This window comes from Tupaia chinensis, unplaced genomic scaffold, assembly GCF_000334495.1.
Source record: "Tupaia chinensis unplaced genomic scaffold, TupChi_1.0 Scaffold000605_1, whole genome shotgun sequence".
NCBI classification, from domain to species: domain Eukaryota; kingdom Metazoa; phylum Chordata; class Mammalia; order Scandentia; family Tupaiidae; genus Tupaia; species Tupaia belangeri.
In genome coordinates this window covers 306,587-320,633 of record NW_006160123.1, presented here as the reverse complement: position 1 = coordinate 320,633, position 14,047 = coordinate 306,587, and the positions used below count along the sequence as shown (strand labels likewise).

The following is a 14,047-nucleotide window of genomic DNA, read 5'->3' as shown; positions in this document are numbered from 1 at the left end:
AATATACATAATGCTATTCAAAGAAAATTATACACCATGATCCCCATCTATATGAAGCTCAAAAAAACAGATAAAACTATTCAATATTATTTGGGTAACAAGCTAAAAGGGAAAAAAAATAAACAAGAAAACCATTACCATAAAACATAAGAGAGGTTCTATCAAGGGAAGATAGAGAAACTGTGATTCAGAAGGGGCAAATGGGGAGGCCTATGGGATCCAAGAGCTTCCTGTGTTTTGGCCTGATCAGTAGTTATGTGGGTGTTTGCTTTATAATTCTTCTTGAAACTGTTCATATGCTTTATATAACTTTTTATATAAAAATGATACATATCACATCAAAAAATTATAAGGGCTATCTCTTGGGGTATAAGATATCCTACATATGACATGTTTAACTTGAGGCAAAAGATCTACATTATCACTGATTGTATAGCAGGAATTCAAGTACTATTCAAGAATTTGGACTAGATGGCCATCAGATTCCTGCTACTCTGGAGATGTTATGCATCTATTCTCATACCTTGTAACGATGATTTTTATGAACACTATTCTGGAAGCAGTCCATACAGAGTACACATGTTGGATCAATTGCACAGTCCCTGAAAAAAACAGAAAATTAGATTCCAAGTTCTAGATGACTCTCACTGATGCTTAGGGTAGTACTACAATATACTGTGAATGGGTTTCAGAACGGTGAACTACATATGAAACTAAATATGAAAAGGCTTCAAAACTGAATTCAAAAAATGTTTTGAACAAGAATAACGTTGATAACATAACTTTTAGACTTATGTTAGTCAAATCTGACTATGTCTGGATGTTTGATTTTGTTTCTTAAATCATTTTTATAACTTTGAGCCTTTCCCTAGTTTCAAACTGTTCAGTTAAAATTCAAAATCAGTTTTGAGAAAAATGATCAGTTTTCTTCCTATTACCTGCCATCATCTCACTCTTGCATTTATAAATATGTTTTACAAACACTGATTACTCATTGTTAAATGAGGCTTTAGTAAAGACTACCTTCTTTAGAATGCAAGCATTGTAGGGGAAAGGATTTTTACTTATTTTGTATGCTAATGTGTCCTGAACAGTGTCGGTCTCAGAGTAGATAATCAACATTTACTGAATGAATGAAATTCAAACCTTAATCTCTCCCTTAACAACAATTTTTAAAATTGTTATATTTTATTTAACATTTTTAGGAAAACATTAAGAACAACATAAATTAGTGTAAAGTACAGGAATCATTTTTAAAATATTTTATTTAGAAGAGTTAAAAAGATAAAACTTAAGAGTTCTTGGGGGGGGAGGGGCAGAGGGTGGCGTGGTGGTTAAGGTACGGGACATTCCCACATGGCCGACCACAGTTCGAGTCCCAGACCTGGTGGCTTGTTTCCCCACTTTCCCTCTCTTTCTCTCTCTGTCTCTCTCTTGTCAGATTAAAAAATAAATGAATATATAAAATTAATTATAAAAAATAAAATAAAATAAATTCTTAAAAAAGAGTTTTGGGGCTGGCAGGTGGTGTGGTGGTTAGGGGTGCTGGACTCCCGCATGGCTGACTGCAGATTGAGTGCTGGACTTGGTGGCTTGCTTTCTCGCTTTCTCTCTCTCTCTCTCTCTCTCTCTCTCTCCCCTTTACTCTGGTCAAATTAAAAGAAAGAAAGTTAAATAATTCTTTTTTTTTTAAGAATTATTTTATTTAACTTTATTTATTATTACTGTCATTATTATTTTCCAGTTTGATCAGAGAGACACAGAAAGAGAGAGAGAGGAAGCGAGAAAGCAAGCCACCAGGTCCGAGACTTGAACCGTAGTCAGCCCTGTGGGAGTCCAGCGCCTTTTACCACCATGCCACTTGCCGGCCCCAAAAGTTAAATAATTCTTAAAAAAAAAAAGAGAGAGAGAGAGAGTTCTAAAAATAATTTTTAAAAGACTAACAAAAGAGCCAACCTGTGGCCTGGTTGTTACATGAGCTTGATCCCATATGGCTGACTGTGCAGTTTGAGTGCCAGAACCAGCGACTTGAAAAACACACTAAGCCTGTGGCCAAGCAGGCCAAAATCCTGCAGAGAGATATGGAGAAGGGATCATGGCATGTCCCATTGGGAATACCTGTTCTTACATACCTTCTCTCTCTGTTTCTCTGTAGCAAGCATACACGCCCTCTGGCAAATTAAAAAAAAAAAAAAATGGGGAGGGGGGCTAATGAGAAATAAAGGTTGCCTAATAATAATCTGTAAAATATATAAGGTGTGTTGACCTGTTTATAGTACAATTTCTCAGTCTTAGCACTACTGACGTTTTAGGCCAGATAATTATTTCTTGGGTGTGAAGGGAACAGTCCTGTGTACTGTAAGATGTTCAGGAAAGACCTCTACTCCCTAAATGCCAGTACCGATCTTCAGTTCTAACAATTAAAAATGTCTCCATGAAACATTTAGAAATATAAAGGCTTCAGATGTCTACTAAGCTCTAGCTGAAACTGATTGGGCTTTAGTTAAAAATATTTAAGATAAATGTAGCTTTTTTTTTTGGAGAGGTTTTCACTATAGGGCGCGTGTGCTCGCCAAACAGAGAGAGACATAGAGACAGAAAGCGAGAAATCATCTCCCAGGGAGGATGGTCACACCGCAATCCCTTCTCCTCCATTCTCCTCTCGGGATCTTGGGCATGCACACACACGCGCCCGGCGTGAGTTTTAAGCCACCGGGTCCGGGACACGAACCGCAGTCGACTACGTGGGAATCCAGCGACATAGCCATAACCAGCTAACTGCTGGTTCCCAGATAAATGTAGCTTTTTATGCTACATAGCAAAATAGTACATCAAATCCCAAGGCTGGGCCAGCCCTATAGCATAGCAGGTAAGCACTACACAGAGGAAGGCAAACCAGTGGGCTAACCAGGATCTGTTCCAGCCCTGAAGGCTTGAAAAACATACCAGAGGTACTAGCAGATAGTGTAATGGTTATGTCCCTGGACTCCCACATAGTCAACCGCGGTTCAAGTCCCGGACCCGGTGGCTTAAAACTCACGCCGGGCGCGTGTGTGTGCATGCCCAAGATCCCGAGAGGAGAATGGAGGAGAAGGGATTATAGCATGGCCTTCCTCCTGGAGTGTAATTTCTCACTTCCTGTCTCTCTGTCTCTCTTTGTCTCTCCTGCAAGTGCATTTGCCCTAAAGTCAAAATCTCTTAAAAAAAAAAAAGAAAAGAAAAGAAAAGAAAAGAAAAGAAAAGAAAAGAAAAGAAAAATGTACCAGGCATGTGTGTGCACAGGATCCAAGACAGAAAGGAGAATTAGAAGAAGAGGGATTGTGGTATAAGTTGGCCTCATTGGGGTATGCTTTCTCTTTCTCTGATGTGCGCCTTCTAGCATTTAAAAAAAAAGATGCAAAGGGCTAGCAGGTGACGTAGTGGTTAAGGTGGTAGACTCCTATTTGACCGACTACAGTGTGAGTCCCGGACTTGAAGGCTTGAAAATTACGCCAGGTGTGAGTGGGTGTGTGCCCAAAATCCCAGGAGGAAAATGGAGGAGAAAGGGACTACAGCATGGCCATCATCTCTTGGGAGTGATTTCTCACTTTCTCTCTGGCAAGCACAAATGCTCTATGGCAAAAACCTTAAAAAAAAAAAGATGTAAAAACTAATTTTTTTCCTGAGAAAACAGGATAAAGAAAGACAGCATGTAATAAACAACTATTAAATATATGCATAAATCAGTCAAACTTAGAATTATAGTGAAGGAGAAACAATTCTCTGTATTTATAAAGTCTAAAAATGCACACTCCTAACCTTAACTACCTCTAACAAAAGAGAAAAACTAAAAGCTCTTCTAAGATTTAAGTAAAAAATTTCACACAGCAGTAAGGAGTAAAAAAGCTTTAAGTACTACCATGATGCTTCAAGTAACTGCTTTTACAAAGAACAGAAAGAATAAAGCTGCTTCCAGTTTCCCTATTACTGGTCTCTTCTATTCAACTTTTTTTCTTTTCTTTTCTTTTTTTTTTGAGAGGTTTTCGCTATAGGGCACGTGCGCTCGCCAGACAGACAGAGACATAGAGACAGAAAGCGAGAAATCAACCCCCCAGGGTGATGGTCATGTCGCAATCCCTTCTCCTCCATTCTCCTCTCGGGATCTTGGGCACGCATGCACACATGCCCGGCGTGAGTTTTAAGCCACCGGTCTAGGACACGAACCGCAGTCGACTACATGGGAGTCCAGCGACATAGCCATTACACTAACCACTGGTTCCCTCTTCTATTCAACCCCTTCCTATAGGTTCACCATTCTTTATGAGCAATTCTGAAATCAAAAAAGCTCGGAAACTGAAAGGTTTTGTTTTCTGAGGCCTTGCACTAAATTTCACTCAATGGCACACAAAAAAAGGATCCGACAGAACATGAGACTATGGAATTATAGCACTTGCTGTGACAAGTCATTCCTCACTAAATACCCTACCTATTTCATGAACACTCAGGCTTATAACCAGTTCTCTAGCGTAGGAAATCCCCTTTCTCAGTCTTTGTCTCATTCCTGCAGTTAGTAGTCATTACACAAAGCGTTTGCAATCACACAGCACTACACATCTCATTTAGAAATTTGTACTTTATTGTGCACCCATAGTAATATTCAGAATAAACAAAAATAATTATGCCAGGTTTATATTACTGTGATATAGTATGTCTTACTGTTTTCTGGCACTTAACTAATGTATGTTTTCAGTATGGATAGAATTATATTATTCTATGTAGTGTTATGTGATATTTATTGTAAAATACATACCCTACGGTGCCCACACACACCACAAGGCATCCACCTTTAAGTTTATCTAGCAATTTGCTTAATGACCTAGTCACGGGAACAGAACTCAGTCATTAAGTGAGGAGTGCCTATATTTAGAAAGTCACAGAAATGCTGTGTTTGATTACGGTGCCCTGCCCTGACTCTAATGGAGAAGCACTCAGAATTGTGAAATACTCCTGACCTCAAGAGTTTCAGATAAGAGTATGTCAACTACATTATAAATAAAGCAGAAATCTATCACTTTCATAACATTTGGAGAACAGGAAGAAAAACTGAGAGAACTGATTAACTCTAAGTCATATATTCAAAAATAGGCTATACTAGCAAAAACAGACTTATAACTGTACAATAAAAAGGCATTAAGTAGGATTAAATATGTTATGAATAGTAATACACCATTAAAGATATATCATGCTACAGGGGGAGAATACCAAGATTGTAATTATAAACAATTTTATATATTTCTAATTCTTACCTACAAGAATACGTTGTCTCTCCACTTTTGAAAACCTTCCCACAGAGTTGAAAGGCTCCACTGTGTTTCAGTTTTTCTAAGCAAATATCTGGATCTTCTCCAAATAAGTACCATTCTAGTGGAGTGAATATTGACATTTGAACATTCTCTTCTTGCTTTTCTAAGTCTGGGTCCATTTCATCAAAGTAAATTTCTGGCACCAATTGTGCCAAATGATGTAAGAAAGCAGTATAAAAGTCACCTTGCTGATCCCACCACTGAAAGAAAAGAAGATGAAAATTAGTCTTTCCTACAAATTCTTTCTGGCTGTGTAGGGGTACAAATTATAGTATAAGTCCACAATTTCAAAAGTAGCTACAATATATTTTATCCTTACCAATACAAAGGAAAAGTGGGTGATTTTTAAAAATTGAACCTTGAACGTGGGGCCAGCTGGTGGCGTAGCAGTTATGTCACTAGACTCTCACATGGACACACACAGTTTGAGTCCTGGACCCCATGGCTTGAAACTCTTGTCAGGCATGGCTGCATACGTGCCCAAGATCCCAGAAAGACAATGGAGGAGAAGACACCGAGGGCTGGCCATTCCCCTGAGGGATGATGTCTCACTTTCCCTCTCACAGTCTCTCTCTCTGGCAAGCACACACACCCTAAGGCAAAAAACCTCTACCCTCACCCCCCCCGCCCCCCCCCAAAAGAACCTTGAAAAATAAGTGGCTTGGGAACCAGCAGTTAGCGTAATGGCTATGTCGCTGGACTCCCACGTAGTCAACCGCGGTTCGCGTCCCGGACCCGGTGGCTTAAAACTCACGCCAGGCGCGTGTGCGTGCGTGTCCAAGATCCCGAGAGGAGAATGGAGGAGAAGGGATTGCTGTGTGACCATACCCCCGGGGGGTGATTTCTTGCTTTCTATCTCTCTGTCTCTGTCTGTCTGTCTGGCGAGCACACGCGCCCTATAGCATAAAACTTATTCAAAAAAAAAGAAAAGAAAAAGAAGTGGCCGATCACAGATCACAGGTATCTGCAAAAAAAGAAATAAATAAAAAGGAGAGCAGCTATGGTTAACTCCTGCCATATGAATTGAGTCAGTAATCAGTTTTGACTGTATCGGCAAAACATTTCCTATACTCTTAGTTTAACTGTTTTAGGAAACCACAGTGTTTAACAGAAGATCAAAATATATGTAAGCCATAGTTCAGTGAACACAAAAAGTACTAATCATATTTTTAAAAAGCAATAAATTAGAACTCATGCAAAGTAAAACCAAAGGTTGGCTCCATGGTCTGGTGATTAAGGGAGCCAGATCCACATAGTTTGAGTTTAGGTCCCAGACCTGGAGGCTCGAGAAATATACAGGGCACATGTGCATATATGCCCAAAATACTGAAAGGAGAGAGAAATGGAAAAGAAGAGATTACAACATGACCACTCCCCATGGGGGGAAGGGGGTTCTCAATTCCCACTCTTTCTGGCCAGTGTACCTACTCTCTAGGGAAAAAAAAAAGTAAAAATCTCTGGTCTTTAAGGGAAACAGATACAGATGGCTTATTTGTAAACGATAATAGGTCGAAGCCACCGAGTGGTGTGGTGGTTAAGGTGGCAGATTTCACACGGTCAACTACGTGGGACAAGTCTCAGACATAGCAGCCTGAAAAACAAGCAGGGTGTGTATATGTGCATGTCCAAAATCCCAAGAGGAGAGTGGAGAAGGGACTGCAGCAGGTCATCTCCCTAGAGGATGCTTTCTCATCTTCTCTCTCTCTCTGGTAAGCATGTGCATCCTACAGCTAATTTAAAAAAAAAAAAAAAAAGAAAGAAAATGAAAACAAATCAACATTAATCATTAAGAAAATAAAAATTGAAAAGAGAATAAGACATCCCTACACAACCTATTAGAATGATTAAAATGAAAAACTAGCAATATCCTGCTAGCTCTGTGGAGCACAGGTGATATGCTGCTCAAGAGAGGGCAGATCCCACACAATGAACCCAGTTCAAGTTCCCTGCCTGGTCAGCCTGAAAACATGCCAGGCGTACACACAACTGCCCAAGATTCAACGGGCTGGAGGACTGGAAGAAAGGGATCGTGATGTAAACAGACACTGTGGAAGGTGCTCCGTCCCCACTATCTCTTGTGGGCACACAAGTATTTTATCATGAATAAAGAAAAAGCTGGCAATATCAAATGCCAACAAGAATGCAGAAAAACTGAAAAAAGAGAGGTACTAGTGGGAACTCGAAATAGTGCAGCCACTTTACAAGAGTATAATGGTTTCTTATAAACATACATTTATCATATAATTCAGCAACCAAACTTCTAGACTGCTGGGAAAATCATAATGTATTTTTCTGTGCAAAAATGCATCATGATTTTCCCAGCAATTCAATACTAGGTTATTTTCCCAACAATCCAATACTAGGTTATTTCCCCAAAAAATGAAAACTTAGGTTCACACAAAAACTTGTACACAAATGCTACAGCTTTATTCATCACCACCAAAAACTAAGAACAATTCGTCCTTCAACTGGCAAATTAATAAAAAAAAATGTGGTAAATCCAAATCGTAAAAAAATTATTCAGCAATAAGAGGAATGAACTATCAATACACACAACAGGGATAATGTCAAAATGCATTATGGTGGGGCCAGCAGGTGGCACGGTGGTTAAGGGTGCTGGACTCCGACATGGTCGACTGTGGTTCGAGTCCTGGACCTGGCAGCTTCCTTTCTCACTTTCTCTCTCTCTCTCTGTCTCACTCTGTCCCTATCTGGTGAAATTAAAATAAATCAATGGATAAATGAAGTTAAATAAAATAACTCATTAAAAAAATGCATTATGGTGAAAGAAGTCAAACTTGGGGCTGGAAGGTGGCATGGTGATTAAGAGTGCTGGATTCCCACATGGCCGACCATGGTTCGAGTTCAGGACCTGGCAACTTTCTTTCTTGCTTTCCCCCTTGCTCTTTCTCAGTCTGTCCCTCTCTAGTCAAGTTAAAAAAATAGAGGGGTCAGCAGGTAGCATGATGGTTAAGGTGCTGGACTCCCCACATGGACGACTGCAGTCAAGTCCTGGACCTGGTGGCTTGCCTTCTCACTCTCTCTCTTTTACTCTCACTCTGTTCCTCTCTAGTCAAATTAAAAATAAATAAACAAATTTGGGAACCAGCAGTTAGCGTAATGGCTATGTCGCTGGACTCCCACGTAGTCGACCGCGGTTTGCGTCCCAGACCCAGTGGCTTAAAACTCCTGTCGGGCGCGTGTGCGTGTGTGCCCAAGATCCCAAGAGGAGAATGGAGGAGAAGGGATTGCGGCGTGACCATCCCCCCGCGGGGTAATTTCTCGCTTTCTGTCTCTATGTCTCTCTCTGTCTGTCTGGCAAGCGCACGCGCCCTATAGCGAAAACCTCTCAGAAAATAAATAAATAAATAAATGAAGTTAAATATAATTCCTTAAAAAAAAAATAAAAAGAAGTCAAACTCAAAAGGTTATGTTGGGGGACCAGCAGATGGCGTAATGGCTATGTCGCTGGACTCCCACGTAGTCGACCGCGGTTCACGTCCCAGACCCAGTGGCTTAAAACTCACGCTGAGTGCGTGTGCGTGCGTGCCCAAGATCCTGAGAGGAGAATGGAGGAGAAGGGATTGCGGCGTGACCATCCCCCGGCGGGGGAATTTCTCGCTTTCTGTCTCTCTGTCTCTCTCTGTCTGGCGAGCGCATGCGCCCTATAGCGAAAACCTCTCAGAAAATAAATAAATAAATGAAGTTAAATATAATTCCTTAAAAAAAAAATAAAAAGAAGTCAAACTCAAAAGGTTATGTTGGGGGACCAGCAGATGGCGTAATGGCTATGTCGCTGGACTCCCACGTAGTCGACCGCGGTTCACGTCCCAGACCCAGTGGCTTAAAACTCACGCTGAGTGCGTGTGCGTGCGTGCCCAAGATCCTGAGAGGAGAATGGAGGAGAAGGGATTGCGGCGTGACCATCCCCCGGCGGGGGAATTTCTCGCTTTCTGTCTCTCTGTCTCTCTCTGTCTGGCGAGCGCATGCGCCCTATAGCGAAAACCTCTCAGAAAATAAATAAATAAATGAAGTTAAATATAATTCCTTAAAAAAAAAATAAAAAGAAGTCAAACTCAAAAGGTTATGTTGGGGGACCAGCAGATGGCGTAATGGCTATGTCGCTGGACTCCCACGTAGTCGACCGCGGTTCACGTCCCAGACCCAGTGGCTTAAAACTCACGCTGAGTGCGTGTGCGTGCGTGCCCAAGATCCTGAGAGGAGAATGGAGGAGAAGGGATTGCGGCGTGACCATCCCCCGGCGGGGGAATTTCTCGCTTTCTGTCTCTCTGTCTCTCTCTGTCTGGCGAGCGCACACGCCCTATAGTGAAAAACCTCTCAAAAAAAATGGTTATGTTGGGACCATGCAGACAGAATCTATATGAACTAAAAAAGTCCCATCTTTTTTTGTGCCAAATTTCTGATTCTCACAATAAGTAGGTTTAATAGACACCATCTGTAAATTTTAATACCACTACCATTCTGCTCTTATCTCCAATTGAATATGGCAACTTTCCAGGTATCATGCAATGCTCTGTTAAAATAGGTATTTGGGAATCACTAATGGATAGTTCAGGCTTAAATGTGAGATTTGATTACCCCAAACCATCTGACCAGTACAACATTATTAATGCTACTCAGTATAGCAGGCTGAAGGCAGAGGAAACAGAGGGCTGAGGGCACAGCTCTCTATTATCAACCCCACATTGGCAAATTAGTTAGTTAACATCTTTCTAATTAACGGTTAGCTTTCTTAATTTATTAGTATCTTATGTTGCTTTTATAGTCATTTTAAATCTGTAAGTATAAGACATTTATTTTTATTTAATTTTATTTATTATTATCATTTAATTTTATACAGGGTATGCGAGTTCACCAGAGAAAGAGAGAGAAAGCCGTGAGGTCCGGACTCAAACTGTAATTGGCCATGTGGGAGTCCAGAACCCAACCACCATGTCACTGCTGGCCCCTAAGGCATTTATTCTTAGTTTTATATTTGTATACATTAATTATAATTTAATAAAAATACAATAATAATTTTTGTTTTTTAAAAAGCAATGTATGATGGGACCAGCAGTTAGCGTAATGGCTATGTCGCTGGACTGCCACGTAGTCGACTGTAGTTTGCGTCCTGGACCTGGTGGCTTAAAACACACACCGGGCGCATGTGCGTGCGTGCCCAAGATCCTGAGAGGAGAATGGAGGAGAAGGGATTGCAGTGTGGCCATCCCCTTGGGGGGGGGTGATTTCTCGCTTTCTGTCTCTCTGTCTCTCTCTGTCTGGCGAGCGCATGCGCCCTATAGCGAAAACCTCTCAAAAAAAAAAAAATAAAAGCAATATACGATTAATCCCATTCATATGACATTCTGGCAACGGCAAAACTATTGGGTTGTTGGGAAAGTCATGAAGCATTTTTGCATAGAAAAACAGAAAAATACAACATAACTTTCCCGACAACCTAATTCTACAGCAATAGAAAACAACGCAGTGGTTGCTAGGGGTTGACTGTGGTGAAGGGATCCACTGCAAAGTGGAAGCAATGGAATTTGTTTTTTGAGAGAGAGAGAGATTTGATATAGAGTGTTCACGCTCACTGGAGAGAACCCAGAAAGCAAGAAATCACTCTGGGGGGTTGGGGATGGCCACGCCACAGTCCCTTTTCCTCCATTCTTCTCTTGGGATTTTGGGCTCACATACCTGGCATGAATTTCAAGCCACTAGGTCCAGGACCCAAACCTAAGTGGGCCATGTGAGAGTCCAGATGTAACTACTACCTGCTGGTCCCAAGCAATGGAATTTTTCAGGTAAATAAATGATTCGATATCTATATTGTGGTGCTAGACTCACACCTATTGGCAACTGTAAAAATTCACAAAAATGGGGCTGGCAGGTGGCGTGGTGGTTAAGGATGCTGGACTCCCACATGGCCGACTGCAGTTTGTGGCCTGAAACTGGCAACTTGCTTTCTCATTTTCTCTCTCTTTTCTCTCTTTCACTCTATCCCTCTCCGGTCAAATTTAAATTATTTTTTTATTTAAAAAAAATTCACAAAAATGAGTGATCTGGGGCCTGGCAGGTGATATGGTGGTTAAGGGTGCTGGACTCCCACATGGCTGACCGCAGTTCAAGTCCTGAAACTGGTGACTTGCTTTCTCACTTTCCCTCTCTCTCACTCTGTACCTCTCAAATTAAAATAAATAAATGAATAAAAAGGGAGAGTTTTTTTTTCTTTTTTTCAGGTCATAAGTTTATGTACAAACATATCTAGTATGCTCTGATTTTAAGAGTTTGACCCATTGTCAGAGATGGTGATTGCGCCTCTTAAAATATTAATACCAGGACAAGCAGGGGCCATAATGGTTAGGTCACTGGAAGCCCACGTAGTTGATCACGGTTTGAGTCCCAGACTTAAAACTCATCCGGGCACGTGCATGCCCAAAATCCCAAGAGGAGAATGGAGAAGAAGGGATTGCAGTGTGGCCATCCCCCCTGGGGGGGGGGGGATTTCTTGCCTTCTGTCTCTCTCTCTCCAGTGAGTGCATGCACCCTTATAGCAAAAAAAAATTTTTTTCTAAAAAAAAAGTTCTTTATATCTATTAAATGAATGAACTGAAACATCTTTATTATCCTTATTTCTTAAACAATGGAGTCTTACTAAAAAAAAAAGGTGCAGCAAACCCAGAACCAAAGTAGTCATCATAATGAGTAATCACCATTTGTTTTCCACTGAAAATGGCGGATTCTTCCGCAGGCCCTCCTCACAGTGGCTCCTATAGACCATGGAGGTTGTGAGCCTCTGGCTGCTCTGTCCCAGCATGGTGCTGCTGGAAGCTCTGCAAGATGCGCAGAGTCCAAAGGTGGAAGAAATGGCAGCACTGCAACAGCCCTCCTTTTCTCACAAACTTGTTCTCTAGCTACAAGGACCAAAAAGCAGAAGGGCATAGTTTTTAAAAATGAAAAGAAAAGGTGGCTTGTTTTTGCCTTCTCTCTTTCTCTCTGGTCAAATTAAAAATAAGTAAATAAATAAAGTTAAATAAAAAATATATTTTTTTAATAAAAGAACCAGCCACTATGGCACACAGATAGTGCCACCATTTAGGAAGGAAGCTAGCAGCCACATGGGAGGACCCAGTTTAGTTCCTAGGTTAAACTGAGCACACAGGGTGTGGCTGTGCACGCCTATAATCCTAGCTAATTGGGATGCTGAGGCAGGGTGGTCACACACATGGAAGGATCCTGTCCCCCAAAAAAAGCACCCATTAGGGCCAGTGCTGTGGACTGGTGCTTAAGGCAGCCTGATCCCTCCTGTTTGAGCCTTGGCCTTAATGGCTTGAGAAACATTCAGGGCGTGCATATGCATGCATGCCAAAAATTCCAACAGGGTGGAGAAAAGAGCAGAAGTGATTGCAGGGTGACCATTCCCACAAGGGCATCCTTTTCCCCTCTCCCTCTCTTGGGCCAGGGGATGCATGGTAGTTAAGGCAGCTGGAACCCACAAGGCCAACAGCATGATTTGAGCCCAGAAACTGGTGACTTGAACAATATTTCAGGCAGGTGTGCGTGCCTGCATGCCCAAAATCCTGAGAGGAACATGGAGGGGAAGGGATTGCAGCAAGGCCATCCCCCCCCCGGGGGGGGGGGGGATTTCTTGCCTTCTGTCTCTCTCTCTCTCCAGTGAGTGCATGCACCCTTATAGCAAAAAAAAATTTTTTTCTAAAAAAAAAGTTCTTTATATCTATTAAATGAATGAACTGAAACATCTTTATTATCCTTATTTCTTAAACAATGGAGTCTTACTAAAAAAAAAAGGTGCAGCAAACCCAGAACCAAAGTAGTCATCATAATGAGTAATCACCATTTGTTTTCCACTGAAAATGGCGGATTCTTCCGCAGGCCCTCCTCACAGTGGCTCCTATAGACCATGGAGGTTGTGAGCCTCTGGCTGCTCTGTCCCAGCATGGTGCTGCTGGAAGCTCTGCAAGATGCGCAGAGTCCAAAGGTGGAAGAAATGGCAGCACTGCAACAGCCCTCCTTTTCTCACAAACTTGTTCTCTAGCTACAAGGACCAAAAAGCAGAAGGGCATAGTTTTTAAAAATGAAAAGAAGCCACAAATCAAGATAAAATATTTGCAATAACACACAGAATACCTTCCCCCAAAGATCAAAGTACCTGGTTTCTCCTCTCCTGTTAAATACTGCAGCAAAGGGGACTAGACGGTGGTACAGCAGTAAAACACTATGTTCTGAGAGGTTGTCACATGGGAAGGTTCCAGGTTCACATGCAGAGACCTCCCTGAGTACTCCAGGCAAACACATGCTCATGATCTGGTGCTGGCTGAAGCTGGGGGTGGATTGTGGCATCAGGACCCTGTTGCGGGTGCTGTCTCTGTGACTTTCTTTCCCACATGCACACTTACAGAAGAAAACTTAAAAAAAAAAAAAAAAACCAGCAAATGGCATAATGGCTACGTCATTGGACTCCCACGTAGTTGACTGTGGTTTGAGTCCTGGACCCGGTGGCTTAAAACTCACACTGGGCACATGTGCATTTTGTGTCCAAAATCCTGTGAGAACACAAGAGAAGGGATTGTGGCACAGTCATCCATCCCAGGGGATGGTTTCTAACTTTCTCTCTGTCTCTCCAGGGAGCACAAGCACCCTACAGCAAAAATCTCTCTTAAAAAAAAAAAAAAAAAAAAAAAAAA

General features: G+C 41.6%; 1 protein-coding gene across 4 annotated transcripts in view; it reads right to left on the bottom strand.

The window, feature by feature from the left end:
• UBR1 (ubiquitin protein ligase E3 component n-recognin 1) overlaps positions 1-14,047 on the bottom strand; it is a 162,010-nt gene that overhangs the window by 134,800 nt on the left and 13,163 nt on the right. For all 4 annotated transcript variants that reach the window (XM_027775784.1, XM_027775785.1, XM_027775786.1 and 1 more), the window contains exons 2-3: positions 5,286-5,542; positions 524-602 (exon numbers count right to left, since the gene is read on the bottom strand). In XM_027775784.1, coding sequence (XP_027631585.1) covers positions 524-602; positions 5,286-5,542 — 336 coding nt within the window. The remainder of the gene's footprint in view (positions 1-523; positions 603-5,285; positions 5,543-14,047) is intronic.